Source organism: Seriola lalandi, unplaced genomic scaffold (genome assembly GCF_002814215.2).
Source record: "Seriola lalandi dorsalis isolate HSWRI2012SDOR001 ecotype SW California unplaced genomic scaffold, Sedor1 jcf7180002054311, whole genome shotgun sequence".
NCBI classification, from domain to species: domain Eukaryota; kingdom Metazoa; phylum Chordata; class Actinopteri; order Carangiformes; family Carangidae; genus Seriola; species Seriola lalandi.
The window spans coordinates 183,109-199,503 of record NW_019524864.1 but is presented as its reverse complement, the minus strand read 5'-3'; the positions used below and the strand labels follow the sequence as shown (position 1 = coordinate 199,503).

At 41.3% G+C, this 16,395-nt stretch overlaps 2 protein-coding genes across 2 annotated transcripts; both read right to left on the bottom strand.

Moving 5' to 3' along the window:
• Nucleotides 1-1,950: 1,950 nt before the first annotated feature.
• On the bottom strand, nt 1,951-7,685 carry cox7a2l (cytochrome c oxidase subunit 7A2 like). Its single transcript, XM_023406539.2, has 3 exons — nt 7,535-7,685; nt 3,066-3,200; nt 1,951-2,317 (listed from the first exon to the last, which is right to left on the bottom strand). Exons 1-3 carry the CDS (start codon nt 7,604-7,606, stop codon nt 2,177-2,179), a joined length of 348 nt encoding a protein of 115 aa, XP_023262307.1. The 5' UTR covers nt 7,607-7,685; the 3' UTR covers nt 1,951-2,176.
• A 3,623-nt stretch (nt 7,686-11,308) lies between these two features.
• On the bottom strand, nt 11,309-16,306 carry kcng3 (potassium voltage-gated channel, subfamily G, member 3). The gene is made up of 2 exons (XM_023406575.2): nt 15,156-16,306; nt 11,309-13,621 (listed from the first exon to the last, which is right to left on the bottom strand). Exons 1-2 carry the CDS (start codon nt 15,779-15,781, stop codon nt 12,976-12,978), a joined length of 1,272 nt encoding a protein of 423 aa, XP_023262343.1. The 5' UTR covers nt 15,782-16,306; the 3' UTR covers nt 11,309-12,975.
• Nucleotides 16,307-16,395: the final 89 nt, after the last annotated feature.

The window sequence follows — 16,395 nt, the reverse complement described above, 5'->3', positions numbered from 1 at the left end:
CGAGAACACTTCACTGGCAGGCCACAGGAAAACCCGTCGATTGCCACGTCTGTAACCTCCTATAAAAAGCATTAACAGTACCACAGTGTCCATCACACTGAATTTTAATTGTAAGATTAAAGTGCTACCTTTCAGCTTTAAATTGAAAGTGTATACATCATTGTTCATTGGAGCTGATTACATGACGAAAAACACACCCCTGCCCTGATGACTGTGCTCCACACGCTGCGCTACGTCAGTGTGTGCTACTTGATGATTACAAGTGGTCGAGCTGTCTGTGAGGACTGTGCCAATCAGTTAAACCGGCGAAGGCCGCCTCTCGTTGAGTGTTCAGCTGCCGGGCATCAGAGACTACTTAGGCTAAGAGATTAAATAAATGGAGAATAGTGAACCTAATCTGGTCAGTATCTTCACTGATGCATAGAAGATTAAAGTACTAGTATCATGGATATATAATGGAATACTAAACTCCATAAACGTAGAGACAATCAGCTGCTGATATCGGGTTGATATATGGGAAAAGCTCAGCTAAGATTAGCAATTTAAGGTCCTGGCGGAAGAGCCTAAGATGATATGTACATTTATATGAGGTGGTTCTCAGGGAGAGAACTCTTGAACTGGGTGAAAGGCTGGATAAATGTACCACCCATGATGTATATGTATGATGGATCATTATAGGTCAAGCTAAGAATTTATTGATCCCGGGGGGGAGGGGATTCACAAGCTACTGGCCTCTGCCTAAAGTGACATACACATTAATAATACATATAATAATTATAATCCAATTATATAATAATACATTATTCTGAAACTGGGCATTCTGTATAATGAGTACATTTTCTTTTGGTACTTTAAGTATGTCTTGATGCTAATACTTTTAGATAAATGCATGGCTTTTATTTGTAAGAGTATTTTAACAGAGTTCTTCAACCCTTTGGATTACACTCATAACCCTGATCCCATTTAAAAGGATCTCTTTCAAATTTACATCCAGAAAGTCAGAAAGAGTATAGGAGATACTGAACCAAAGTCAAAGAAAGAGAAACATGTTGGGAATGTAAGTTGTTGGGGTTTTTTTTTGCCTCGCCTATTTGTTTTTGTCATTAAAAAAATACCTGTAGGACCTTTTGGGTGGAAAACGCTGGAGTTTTAGCCATAAATCTGAACTAGCTCTGTGTCAGCAGCTGTTGCAGTGAAATGGGGATGTTAAAATGCTTTGCACCGTCAGAATCAGGAGACTTAAGAGCTTTCAAATTATGTACAATTCGTCAAGTTTGTGTAAAACTTGAGCGCCACCAAAGCCAAAGCATCTCATCGGTGGCACGGTGCATATTTGAAAAGGTTAAAAGATCCCGAGTCGTTCTCCCACTACTCTGCATATAAGTGTCCATAAGATGTGACACATTACACTTGTTATTAAAATACCCTCTTCCTGTACAAGCCTTATGTTGCCTATCTCAACCCACTCAGAAAAGAAAAACACACCAAACATACCATACCAGTCTGAGATGATCATCTGTGTTTCAGCAGCTTGATGTGGAACTGCCAACATGTCCGTCTGAAACAACCTCCCACCCTCAGAGCTCGGTGAGGAGCATCTGAAATCACACCAGGGCCCACACATATAAATACTGTATGAGACAGTACTTAAAGCCAAGTGAGCAGCAGCTATGTTCCTGACGGGGTGTCTCCATCATGCTTATGGTAGCACTTCTACAAGCCTGTTGAAAGCTAAAAATATATATATATATATCTTCACATGTCCGCCTCTATATTGGCATCTGTAAGAGCTGAGGGAGAACATGCCTGTAACATGCCCCTATAGAGTTTCATACATGATGTCCGTGCATCTGTCAGCTGATTGGCAATAATCACACCTCGACTACAGTGAGCGCTATTTCAGTGACAAAGAGAGAGAGAAAAAAAAAAAAAGACTGGACTCAGAGCATCTTGTAGCTTTGTTTCCCCTTAAAATGTATTAATTTATTTTTAACAAAGAAGACAGACATTATTATCGTTATCATTGGTGTGATGTTCTAAAAGTGATAAATTCTCATCGAGTCAAGTCCCAAGAGGTGGCGTGGCGAGGGCAGATGGAGACCGTGAACGCTGGGTCGACGTGTTACAGCAGAGGCATGTCGGAGGTGTTAAGAGAAAGATCCTGGGTTTGTGTTGGTCACTTATTTCTGGGCTGGGCTGCCATGTAAAGAGCAACCAGACAGTAGAGAGCGCCTCCGACAGTGAGAGCCATGGTGGTGCGGTACAGTAGCCTGTCGGGAACGCCTCGCTTCAAATGAACGGGGACACCGTCGGGCGCCTGGGAAAAGGATGAAACAGGAAGCGGGCGGGGGGAAAGCAGGAGAGGGTCGAGGAAGAAGAAATAAAAATAATGAGAGGAAGCACAGAACAGATAGTACAGAGTATTTTCAGATAGGCCTCAAATTATTTGGATTTCCCTCTAATTCTTTAACTACCTGTTATTGCAACTCACTAAAAACCCACCCAGTTTCTGATCAAGTCTGAATGTTTTTAAAATACATACATTTTCTCAATATTGTAATAAGAAATCCAATGTTTCTTCTACATTAGCATTTTTTAGAATTAAAAACTGTCCTTGCAACGTTTGATTGGAAAAACAAAACTGACAGTTTGTTATGAAAGAAGAAGAGGTTATTCTCTGTCGTGGAATCTGGAAGGTCAGAATTTCTACACTTTCATAAAAAAATATTCTTGAATTTATAAAACTGTGATTTCCATTTGTCTGAGCGATTGCTCTGCTCAACTTCTGAGTCCTTTATTATTTCCATCGCTGCCTCTTGTGTGATGAATACTGAGGAGGGAAGCAGAAGGCCATTAAGGACAGGGAGTGAAATGACTACCAGTCACTTCCTAACACTGATGAATCTCCACTGCTGTGACTGATAAAGTTGAACCCCCTAAACCTCTCTCTGAAGACTTTTTTGAATTAAAAGCTGACTCACTGTGCCAACTGTATAAGTGTCAAATGGAATAATAAAAAATAAAAAAAAAGGAAGACACATTTATCAGTCTGTGTCCTAGATTACCTGGAATATCCTCTGGAACTCCTGAACCTTGTTTGCCCCCATGTACTCCACCGTGGCCCCGGCCTCTGACACCACCTTGGTGGGTGTGGCAAAGATCATGCTGGGGGATTCTGCTGGCACACCTGACCTCAGCCCCTGAACAAGAACAACCAACTGGTCACAATAAAGCTCAATGTATCTAAGACATTATTACAAAATTCACAAACACATAAAAAATCTTTTTTTTTTCACAAACTGTATTAAATAATTAAAAACATCTAACACTTATTCAAAATGCAAACACACAACTCCATCTACGAACACCCCCTCCATCCTATTCCAACCCTGTCAATAAAAGACCTTGACAAAAACAAAAAAGAAGGTGCGGAAAGAAGAAAAGAAAGAAAAAGTATTTAATGATGATAAATGACAAAAAAAACTAAAACAAAACCAAAACAATAAAATGCTCATCACAATTTCCTAAAGCCCAAATGTCTTGTTTTGTCCAAGCAGCTATCCAAAACAAGAAAAGATATTCAACTTTCAATGTAATAAAATATTAAAAAGCAGAAAAAGTTGTTGCTTCCATTTCAGAATGATAATGTGCCGAGCCAGCAAAGTAGTGAAATCCAGAGACATAAGTCTCGGAGAAATAACTGTTATCAGGAATGCCAAGCAAAATACTTCAGTCCAATATTCAGACAATTGGAGACAAGTCAAAAGCCTACGAAAGAAACTGGAAAGTGAACTCTTACATCCGTTATAAGTGTCGTTAAGACTAGGAAACAAATTGGTATAATAGACCAGAAGTGTCTCACCTGGAAATAAATGTGAGATAGGTATAGCTGATGATCTAAACGTTCTCCGAATTTTGAGGGGTTGGACGACTACGTGATTTGTACCAATCCAGTCTGATGCTTCGACCGTAACAATCAAAAGAAAAGACTTTCTTTCTACATTAAATACAACCAAACGCCCGTATCCTCTTTACAGGGAAGCTAATGAGCTCAGCCTTGCTGCATAAATACAAGTGATTGCATGAGAACTTCATCTCATCTTGCACATTATGTCTCCACTTGTGCGACTGCTTAAGTGCCTGTTTAGATTATTAAAGAGCATCTCAAGTAGCAGTTAAACACTGCAAACTACAGTGTTTTAACATCTAGGCTTATTTTTGTCTCAAGTCATTTAATTTTATATCTGTAGCGAGGACACAGGATTATTGTCAGGCTCCTTGTCTAATGCAGCCAGACCTTTTTATACACTTTGTACCTGTAGACATTAAGACATTTTCAGACACACTTTCCCCCTAGAAAAAAAAAAAGGTAGACGGGTCTTTCTTGTGAGATATTTACTGTATTATTTTGGCTTGTGATCATTTCCCACTCACAAATCTTAAAAATTCTTCGATCATTCTGATTTGGACAAGTTCCTTCGCTCTTCCGCTCCGTGAGTCTACTGAAATTATCATTAAATTTCACAGTGCTGTTCTACTTTTCAGGCGGTAAATACTTTAAGTAAATAAACCAGGGGTGCACTGTGGTGTTATTGAAATACAAGTGTGCCTCCTTAATACCCTCACACTTTGGAGGAAGCTTCTCACCAACCCTTATTTTGAAAGAAATCACTGGCAGACCCATTACCTTGTTGAGCGTGTGTGGAGGCAGACAGTGTGGGAGCGGGGAAATTAAATCTGACATATGAAAACGCAGAGGCACTGAAAGCAAGATTATTTTTACTTGCCACAGAAGGCTTGACTAAAAGTGTTTGCAGCAGGAACTCATCATGGCGTGAGATTCCTCCCTGTATTTTTTGTCATTTCTCCTGCATGACTTGTTATTACAGAGGGCCGTGCGCTGCGCCAGATGCTGAGGAATAATGAGAAAAATGCAAAGTAGAAGGAAGAAAACCGGATATTTACTGAATGATAAAATAGAATTAATATTATTTCTAATGTGTTGTTTCTGCTTCTGCAGCTGCGCTACAGACACTCCCAATGAGGGGCAAATGAAGAAAAGGAAAACTTAGCCAGGACAGGGTTAATGAGTGTCACAAAATACAAAATATGTGCTGAAACTAAGATGTTATCATTCCCCACCAAACAAATAAACCTGAAAATATTCGACAAAATATTTTTTTAAGGATTCAGATTCAATAAAATGCTATCAAACCCAGTCCCTACTATAATTAATATCTCTTTTGGCAAAAATGACTCATATGAGACCGGAGATGGAGTTGACAAGTTATCCGCACACTATAACCTGCTTCATTGTGGTTTGCTCCATTTATGGTTGAATAAAAGTACTGCTGTTTAAAACACATCTATTCTAGTCAAATGCACTGCTCAGACAGTCTGCCTCTTTTCACGTTATCAGGGATTTACATGAGTCTTGTATTCACTGTATTTAGTGCATTCAAAATTTTACTAGAGCAAAAATATGGAAGTATTATCAGCAAAATGTACTGAAAGCATGAAAAGTTAATATATTCATTAACCAGAACGGCCACTGTTATTATTTTACTAGCATGAGTAATGTTATTGGTTTATTATGGCTGCTGCACAATTGTGTAAGCACCATTTTAATTTTGTATGTGTTTGAGGGGGAGGCAAAAAAAACACAGTGCCGTTTGCTTCATTACTCAAGGCGGCTATTGCACTCACCACTGTGAGTTATATGAAAGCCTCAGCCCACCTGTGTTTTTATTTTAAGGCGACGCAATCCATTTAATAGCTTTGAAAATTATTCTAACTAACAAACAGGGGTATGATATGTGTCACTACTTGAATGAACTGCAACAAAAACTGATATTAGACACTTGGATTTCTCTGAGGGGCTTTAATGTTCTCTATAAATAAATAAATAAATGCAAATTTTACATGACTTGTAGTGGCAGAATCCAAATGTATTTTTGCCAACACCTGTAAACTATACAAAGGATTGAATGAAAGTCTATTACAGCATCTCTACCACCTGCTGCTGTTTCATTATCATCTGATTAAGATTTAAAGTTATACCGGACAACCCCACTTGTACCAGTAATAAGTAGCATGCTAACGGAGAACAACCACTGCTTCATGGGACGTACTTGAATTGTTCTCATGTTGTACATATATAATTTGTTCTCAGATCCTTTTAACTAAATTACTCAATTTATTTACTTCGGTGTAGTTTAATCTCAACAGTGTATCACATTTTATAAACCCTGTTTTTCTTATTTGTGTGTAGAACCTTAATCTGAAAATTTGCTGGTAACTGTAGCTGTGAAATAAATTTAGTGGAATAAAGAGACACAGCTTTCCCTTTTGCACATTATAAGGAGGTGTGAAGTAGCATGAAAGGGAAACACTAGAACAGGAACAATTAGAGGATTAATCGATTAGTCAATCCTCAGAGAATAAACAATTACTTTGAAAATCCATTATTTGCCATTCAAACGTGAAGATTTTCTGTTTCACAGGTTTGTAAACTAAATATCTCTGGGTTTTAGACTGTTAGTTTGAAAAAGCAAGACATTTTAAGCTGACTACTTTGGATTTAAAGGAACTGGGATTGTCACTTTAATATTTTCTGCTATTTTATCCACTAAACGATTAATCAATTAGGTGAAAATAATCATCAGATTATTCAATGATAAAAATCATTGCTAGTTGCAGTTGTAGGACACAGTAACTCAAGACTGGGTTAGTGTTTTAGTTACAGCCCACCAATTACTTTGAAAATTTATCAGGCTCAATTTTCTCCCAACAAAAAGTAATTTAAAAGTTGAATAAGTGATTTCCCAACCGAGACACGGGGGAGCTTGACGACAGTCTAACCCACTATCATTGAATAACAAAGAGGCTGCAGTGTAAAGGACAGAGGAGCAATAATAAAGGTCACATCTGGCAGAAGCTCAGAGAGGCCACTGGTTTTCGAAATTGGCTGTAAATTCACATGAAGGCCAGATCAACAGATTGGAAATGACCTTTCAGAATAAAGGTTATATAAAGGCTCTGTGATAAGGCAGTGGTGGAAAAGGTAATTAATGTTTACGTAAAAAGAAAGAAAGAAAGAAAGAAAGAAAGAAAGAAAGAAAGAAAAAGAAAGAAAGAAAGACAGAAAAAGAAAGAAAGAAAGAAAGAAAGGTCACAGCCTCTCTGTTTATGGTAACAACGCTACATTACTTTATAAAAAAAACTACAGGTGACTTTATATGACATATCTGGAGAATGAAATGGCTGAATTACGTAAAATTAAGTTGAGATGAAAATAGCTCGAGGTAACGTGTAATCGGATACAAAAATACCGCAAATAACCCGTTATTTTTCAACACATTTGGGAACTGAAACGCTAAACAGTATATTTAACAGGTTTTTACTTAATCTAAGGTGAATATTAAAGCCACGATAGTTACACGAAACATAATAACGGTTCGTTATCCAACACGGTGATATGAAGGTCATCCCTTTCCGGTGACCGGCTCAGTTTGTCTCTGCTACCCGGTCTCACCTGAGGGCTGTAGGCGGCCGTAGGAGCAGATCCCGTCAGTTTTTGGGTAAAACCGCTGAACTTGTAGTACATTTTACTGCTGAAGGACGTGGAGAGGTATCATCCACAACAAAACCACCCGGTAAAGGGTCTTCCTGCTGCGACCGTCGACGGAAAGTGACGAAAGTATCAGTTGCCCCGCCCCTGCCCGTTTAAAAATCAAGAGGCAGGATGGAGGTGGTGCGTGTGTGGAAATGTCAGGTGCTTTACTTACCAATTCACAGACATGAAAAAGTAACATTCCTCCATTTCATATCTAACTCCAGTACAAGTTCTAAGGTACAGAAGTAAAATGTACTTTCTGCTAGAACAACTTGTTGACTTCCAGTTTTCAGTCGCAGTTTGGTTCAGTTTAGGCTATAAAAGTAGCTACTAGGCCAAGGTTTAGGAGAAGATCTCGGTCTGGGATATAGACCCTTTCACTACTTTTATCTATGTGCCAAGGCTTTCTGGCCAAAAGCCTCGAAGGCAAACTGATCCTATGTGTCACTCCCTGTCCTTTGACCATCAAAGTGAAGGAAAAATCATTAGGGGTGGAGGTCGTAATATGATTGATGTGGTAGAAAAGAAGCGAAAACAAATTTTCTGCATCCCGACCCAACTCTAGGATGAGGTCAACAAACATCTGGGACAGATAGGTACACAGGCAGCATACAGTACATTATGTAGGCTAAGGGTTTGATCAATACTACCTCGTGTTTAAGACGACAGTAACAATCCTATTTCATCCAGTATTTTTCATCCTTGTTGTTCTGTAGACCCTCTGTCTCTACAGTAAGTCGTTTTTTCCAGGGAACGTAGATAGTTGACAGTGCCTATAAAAAGGTCCTCAGTGGGAGGGCTTTTTCTGAAGCCAGCATTTAGTAGCAGCTTCCATAAAAATCTTCAGGCGGTAGATACCACATTTACACAAACCATCAGGAGTAACTCAAAACTAATAGAACTAAATAATCTGTTAGATTAAAAAAATCTAACAAAAAAATTAAATCATAAAGTAGACACGCTGGTACAGTGTCTGTTATCAAATATCATATTTTAAGTTTCCATTTAAAAAAATCAAAGCCTTATTTTGATGATGGATGAATAGATGAATGTTTTCATTCCAAATTGTATTTTAGTCTATGGTAAATAAGAGCTTCTTCTATAGACAGTGATATTCTGAAGGAAAACCATGTGACCTTTATCTTTATAATTATTCTTAATATCATCATTATTTACACAGAAATAAATATAAAATATCTGTTACTCTGATTCTCGGGTAACTAATTACTAATATAAGTAGATACAAATCTGCACAGTTAAATTAGAATCTGAGAATTTAAGCTTGAAAAAAGGGCCCTTAACAGTTATTCAATTATATAAAAAAGTTAACTTGATTGATTAATTCAATCAACTTGTTTCAACACAAATAATCATACAACACTGATAGGGGTAATTCTTCTGTATAATAGGCTCATATTACTTTAATTTACTCTGGGGTTGACAGAAAGGCTAAAGGTCCCTCAGACCACTGTCAGCCAAGAACAGAAATCTGAGGCTGCAGTGGAAACAGCCTCACCACAACTGGACAGAAAGAAAAATGTAGTCTGGTCTGATGAATCTGGATTTCTGCTGATGTGCGCAGACACAGCCTCCCTTTTTATCAACACTACAGGCTAATGGTGGTGGTGTGATGATGTGAGGAATGATTTGTTGGCACACTTTGGCCCCTTAATACCAATCAATCATGGTTTGAATACCACAGACTATCTGAGAATTGTTGCTGACCGTGTGCATCCCTTCATGGCCCTTTAAGTCTCTTCCAGTTACTTCAAGCACCATGCCACAAAGCAAAAGTCGTCTCAAACTGGTTCCGTGAACATGACAATGAAGTCAGAAAACTTCAGAGACCGCCAGTGTGGTGCCTACAGTGTCCTGCTTCCAGTGTGAGACCCAGGCGTGAGACACAGCACTGAGGTTGAATCTAGCTGTGACAATGGCAACTCACTACAGGCCACAAACGCCACTCCTCATTGCAGTAATGTCAGATCAGCAATCAATCAATATAGAGACATTGAAAAGCTCCTAGCCTGTAGTAAAAAAATCCTGTCACTTTTATCTATAATAGGTCTATTGTTCACAGTGGTCGCTGTCCTAGTGGACATTTTCAAAACACCAGGCAACTATTATTGTGAAACAGAAAAAACAATGGGTTTGTCATTAGCACCTCTTTTGTGTGGGGAGAAAAAATACCCATACACAACAAGACATGGCCATATTGGGCACTTTTTGTAGGTGCACTGGTTTCAATGATGACAGGGAGGAATGTTAGGAGAGGAAACAGACACAGTGAGGCTGTTTTATAGTTTTATGGAAAACTAGTTGCACTGTGCGCTATCATCACTCTTAATCTGACTGGATGCACGCATGAGCCAAAAGCAAAGGAGTTCATGAACCTCCTCCACTGCAAAGGCCTCTTCTTCTTCTTTCAGTATCGCGTTGGTACGTCCACAGCTCACCTGTGGAGGCTCAGGTGGTGGCTCAGCTGTCACTTACTCCACCTCCTCTTCTTTCACCCACCACCTCAACAGGGGATTTAATGAACCTCCTCCAACATGAAGGCTTCTTCTTGTTCTTCTTCTTCTTGCACTTTGCCTCTGTCACCTCCTCCACCCCCTCATCCACCATATCATTCACGTTCTCTCCCTCCTCCACCTCTCTCATCTCCTAATCCACCTCCTCCTCCTTCACCTTCTTATACTGGTTACTGTCAAGTGACTTCAGTAACTTTACCACAGTCAAATTCAGGTTGTCGATGGTTTTGAGCAACACCCTCCTCTCATATTCCTAGGCTTTTATTTTGTCCTCATGCTCCTGGCTGCTCTGACTTCCTGTGTAGGCCTTCTCTTCCTGCGTCTCTGTTTTGGCATTTTCTTTAAGGTGATGTGTCTCTTTCTGAAGGACATTAATTGTGTCACTCTCAGACTTCAAGAGTCAATCGGCATTTCATTTCAGTTGGTGCTTCTAGCTGACTCCACACACACATTGCTATTTCTCTGTAATTTAGACTCCATTTAAATAGATTTCCACATTGTAAACCAATATAAATTATGGCTTGTGAGGATATATAATATGGTGATAAAGAATTTTTTTTTTTTTACCAACCAGAAACGCAGTTTAGCATCAGCCTTTCCAGAAGTCAGCAAACCCACCCCTCATTTTCTCCAGGAATTGCAAAGTCTAGTTAGAGGTAACACTGAATGAGCTCATGGACACAGTCTATCTAACACACTTAAAGAGTTTGAACCTTAAGTGCAGTACAGCGGCAGCTTGGGATTTAGAGACGATTTACGCCCATAGCAGTACTTTGTGAACTAGACTGTGGCACAATGCTCGCCCCACTGTACCCACTCTGGTGAGTGCACTGAGTGCCCTTGCTGACGGGCTCAGGTGTCCCTCATGTTGGATGTTATGTTCCACTGCCCACAGGAGGCCCAGGTGTTTAAACTGTATGTCATCACCTCAACACTTTTGAAGGATTATCTGCCCAAAATGCCTTGTGCATTGAACACATCTTTGGGTCATATTGTGTAATTAATTAGTTTAGTTAATTAACAAGGTTATTTTGGGTTTGGAATAGATGATGTGAAAACCCCCAGATCAATATTACATCCGTGTGAAAGCAGTTGACGGAGTCTTATAACACTTACATTTTTATAGTTTGATTTGTAATAAGCAATTACACATTCACAGATGTTTCGCACAGTCAGAGTCGTTTTATTATAAAACCTCATACATTGATCATGTTAATTACAAGTCTACTGCTGAAAAAGTTTTGATTGATGGTTTCAATGAGGCCAGGCCAAAATTTACTGGGCTATAAGCTATGCCACATGAGTTGAAAATTATGTGTCACAAGCTAGGTAATAAAATATTGATTAAAAAAATCACATTAATAACACAACGAGCAGGATATTGAGATATGTACTGTCTACAATACATTCAAAACTCATACAAGGCAGCAAAGTCTATGAGGAAATAACAAATGTAGACTTTAAATGGACAGACAGATAGGCTAATGAATAGACTCAGACTCATTAATTGTTTAATTTCCTTTGCAACAAAAGAGCAGGATTTTGATATGTCTGTGTGCATGTGTGTGTGCGTAAAAAGAGGACGTTTGATGGCAACAGGAGGAAGAGGAGAGGAGATGCAGAGAAAGACTGTTGAGTGGGAGAAGTGTCGACTTGTCTGTTTGGATCATGTGTCTCCTCAACAAATCATATCATCTTTGCAAACGCAAGGACAGTGCAAACATGTCTGAATCATGAATATCAGAACCATAATCTGTGGCAGCCTCTGCTCTCCTTTGTGTGTGTGTGTGTTTTTTTTTTTTCTAGGAATTTGTGATATTTAATTCCCCACAATCGCGGGACAAAAAATGCTACATGCCAAGCCAGAAGGGGTGCATGGATGTGGCCTGCTTGTGTGCAGAAACAAATCAACCGCCATCATGATTGACATGTTGGAGGATGAGGTTGCCTTGGAGACACAGAAATACAAAATGCCTTACATACGCTCACAATGGAAAAGCAATACACACACACTCCAGCTATTCATTCTTGACGCTCAGGCTTGCTCCACATTCTGTCATTCCTGTCATTTTTGTCCCACAATCTTTTATGCTGCATTTCACACTCAATCTGGCCTGTCATATCTGACACCTCAGTATTTGTCTGCCACCTCATTAGTCCTTGCTGACCTGTCTCCATATTTCATTATCCCTGGCTTAAGCCACTCCTACACACTAAGCCCCCTGTACACCCCTTCTCCATCCCCACTCACTTGTTCACTCCTTCACTATATTCCCCAGGTTTAACAGAATGCATCTAGGTCACACATCAATCTTGTGTAATTTGTACCATCTGGGTGCAAGGCTTAGACAAAGTGAATGGCTGATGGCAAGACAAACACACACACACACACACACACACACACACACACACACACACACACACACACACACACACAGCACTAGCAGCGTACAAAAAAAAAAGCAGCCATCTCTGCCGATGTTGTCACCATGGGAATACAGTGTAAACAGCAGCCAGTGTCAAAACTGGATTGAATGTGCCTGTGTGTGTTTAATAAATAATTATTTGTGTGTGTTCCTATTCTTCTGTGCAAACTGTGTTGTTAAGGAGACAGGTGCAGAGCATGCTGGCTGAAGATGATCACTGGAGATCATCAACACAACAAGCAGGAACTAGACGAGCCAAATAAAATCAGGTGTGGCTCAGGCAAGAAAGAGGGCAGGGCACAGAGCTGATCAATTATATCACTATGGGATCAGCAGATTCACTGTTTTTTTGAGTTTCTGTCTGGTGTAGGCAGGGCCATGGATGTCTGATGAGAATGTGTGTTTATCGCAGTATCTCCGCTGACAGGCTGCGTGCATATCTGGCAGAGCGGAGTTTGAGTTCATGGTAGCACTGCACAAAGCTATGGTAGATGAATGTGATGGGCAGTGCGAGGAGGACAATGCCACTCACTACACACATTCCCCCGAGCACCCGTCCTCCAACTGTCACAGGGTACACGTCCCCGTACCCCACCGTCGTCATGGAGATGATGACCCACCAGGCGGCCGCCGGGATGCTGGCGTAATCGTGGTTCTGCGTGCCCAAGTCCAAGCCATGCTCCAGAAGCTGGGCCAGAGCACTGTATATCGCCATGGCGACGCAGACAAACACCATCAGCATGACCATCTCCCGGTAGCAGCGCGTGAGTGTCAGCCCAAGTGTCTGCAGGCCCAGGAAGTGTCTGGCCAGCTTCATGAGCCAGAACACTCGCATCATCCTAAGCACCCGCAGTATCACTCCAGCAACCCCGAGCCCAGCCATCGGCATCCCTGCACGGGCCATTGCCATGGTGACATAGTAGGGGGTGATGGCAATCACATCGATGATGTTCAGTGGCCGGCGGAGGAAGTCCCACTTGTCTCTGGCCACCAGAAAGCGCACTATGCACTCTGCTGTAAACCAACCAATACACACTGCCTCTACTATCCTACAGAGGAGAGAAGAGAGGAGAAAGATGAGTGGAACAGACTGTAAACAGGAAACAGCAGAGGAGCTACAGTGAGATATGGATGAAATGAGATACTGCTTGACAATGAATAAATGTGAGGAAGAAGGAAGCAAAGCAGGGGTGATATAAATGATGGGAAATGGGGAAGAAATCTGATGTTATTCAGGAATGACGCAAGTAAACAAAAGGACAGATACACAGTGAGGACAGATGATGAGGAAATTGCCAGGAAACTGCACAGAGGGGGGATTGAAACCCTTCAAAGATTGTGACACACCATTGTTTAGCACAGCAAAGGGAATCAAACTGAATTAGAGTGAGGTGGTGCTTGTATTTGACATAGAAGCAGCCAGGCCAAGCAAACACCACAGAGCCTTAGGATAACCACATCAGCACAATTAGACCAAACCAAATTACAGAGCAACTGAGAGAATGTCATCATCTAGTGGCATGAAACTAAATTGGAATCCTTTTGACCCCGAGTATAAACTACACTTTTAGTTGATTATCTAACCACTGTAACCTATCCAAAACTCAAAACTGTGTCCAGCCTGAGTGAACATAGCCTAGCCTTATATAGAGAGGGGCCGCCTCACTCAGGCTTCCCAGAGAGGACAGCCTGTGGCCAAAACAATGTGGAAACAGGGGTGCACTTTTTCACCTTGTGTCCAAAAAACTGGAGCCAGGAATAACTGCTGACTTAGACAGAAGGTGATTCCTGTAAGTGGTCCAATTCATTTCTGTTTGTTTACCCTAATATATAATCCCTCAGCACACCTTCTACGTTCAACTCATTACCTACTGGAATATTATGAAACCGGCGTTTATCTGATATGTTTGTCCTCCTTGTGTACTGTGCAATGTAAACTAAAAACCAAGCCAATAAAGATACTCAAAGTAATTGTGAAGAGGAGTAGGGGAGAGACTCTAGAGGAAGACAAGAGCAAGGAAGGGATTCTGTGTAATAATTAACACTACACTTTTTGTAGATAATATGGATTGGTTATTGATTGGCTTCCTTGCCACTTGTCTGACATGTGAGGAGCCCAATGTTTAATGTGCTGCCTGAAAATTGTCATCATGCTGTATTGACCTAAGGGGCGTCAATTCACTAAACACAAGGACAGATTTCCTGTACCTACAAAATGTGTTTTCTATCAGGTTTTTAATATATTGCTTCAAAGAAACTGCAAACTTTTAAAAATTATTTTAAGCCGGAATATGACAAATGTCTCCATGCATCAACATTCTGGGTACTAAATGAATAGTGCGCAATGGGTTTGACTGCTGCCTTAATGAATGCAGGCGCGGGCATGAGATTCTCAAGTGGTTATGAATGTGTTTATTGATTCATAAAGTGTTTATCATGGCAGGAGCTCACTTTTACGCAACAGATTTTAGAGCACTCACTTGTATGATAATAGCATACATTGCGCCTGAACGTTGAGCAGCACCCTTATACCTGGGCCTCTTCTATTCCACTCAACTTAACTGACCTTTGGCTATAACCTACCTGTGCTCCTCCACAGTATTTCTCTTGGCTGTATCCCAGTCCGGCAGGGTGCTAGCACACAGCATTATCATAGAAACGATTACAAAGATCACGGACACTGAAGCCAACAGCTGCGCCGCAAGCGAAGAGTTGGGCTCCTCGAATGCCTTGCGCATCTTCTCAAGCCATCTAGCGCGACCAGTGAGCGCAATCCGCTGCACCGACTCGCCCGGGCTCTGAGACTCATCCCCCGACACTCTGAGGTCCCCCTCAGACATACTGTCAAGTCCGATCTCGGACATCCTGTCATCCAGACGTTTCTGGCAGCAGGAGTCCAAGTGCGCGCTCTCCAGCCCCCAGTAGAGCATCTCTGTGTAGAAGGAGAGCTCACACACTCCGGGGACAAAGCGGAGTTTACCGGAGCGCACGTACAGCATGATGAACACGAAAGCCTGCGCGTGGCGGTCGAAGAAAAACTCATTCCGGTCCCGGTCGTAGTCGTCGCACAGTTCAAGGACTTCTTTCTCGGTTGCGCAGGCATGCAGGCGACTGACGCGCCGGAGAGGGAAATCCCTGATCACCTCACGGGTGAAGGCGTACCGGGTTCCCCCTACGTTGAGCACGCAGATGCTCTTCCCAAACTTCATGTCGTCAATGTGTAACCTGACTAAAACTCCTCTTCACAGTCCATTCCCCCTTCCATAACCGCACTTTGGGCACTTTTAGGGGGAGTGGGGGGTCACGGTCTCCCCTGTCCCCCGGGGCGTGGTTCGCTCTGAGTGGAGGTGGCCCTGCGTTGAGCTCCGTGGCTGATGGAAACTATTCCCTCTGTCCCTCACTCTCTTCTCCTTCTCCCTCTGCAGCCGGTGGAAGAGACTCTCCACCCCAGTCAGGGCAAGCCAATCCCATCAGTGATGTCACATGCGCGCGCATGCACGGACGCACGCACACCAAGAGAAAAACTCATGCACGAAAACTATAGTTTTCTATAGTTGTTCTATTGTAGGCTACTAAATGTTATTTTATAGCCAGGACTTGAATTATAATTGATAAATTTAAATGACTATTAGCCTATATAAAGATTATGGTATGAGTCATATTTCTGTATTATTATTAAGTTTACCGCTTATATGGGATAATTTCATTTAAAAGTGTTTATGGTCACTTACTTGAGTACGTGTGTGTGTGTGTGTGTGTGTGTGTGTGTGTGTGTGTGTGTGTGTCGGTCTGCGCGTGCGCCCCTCCCAACGTCAGCAGGCAG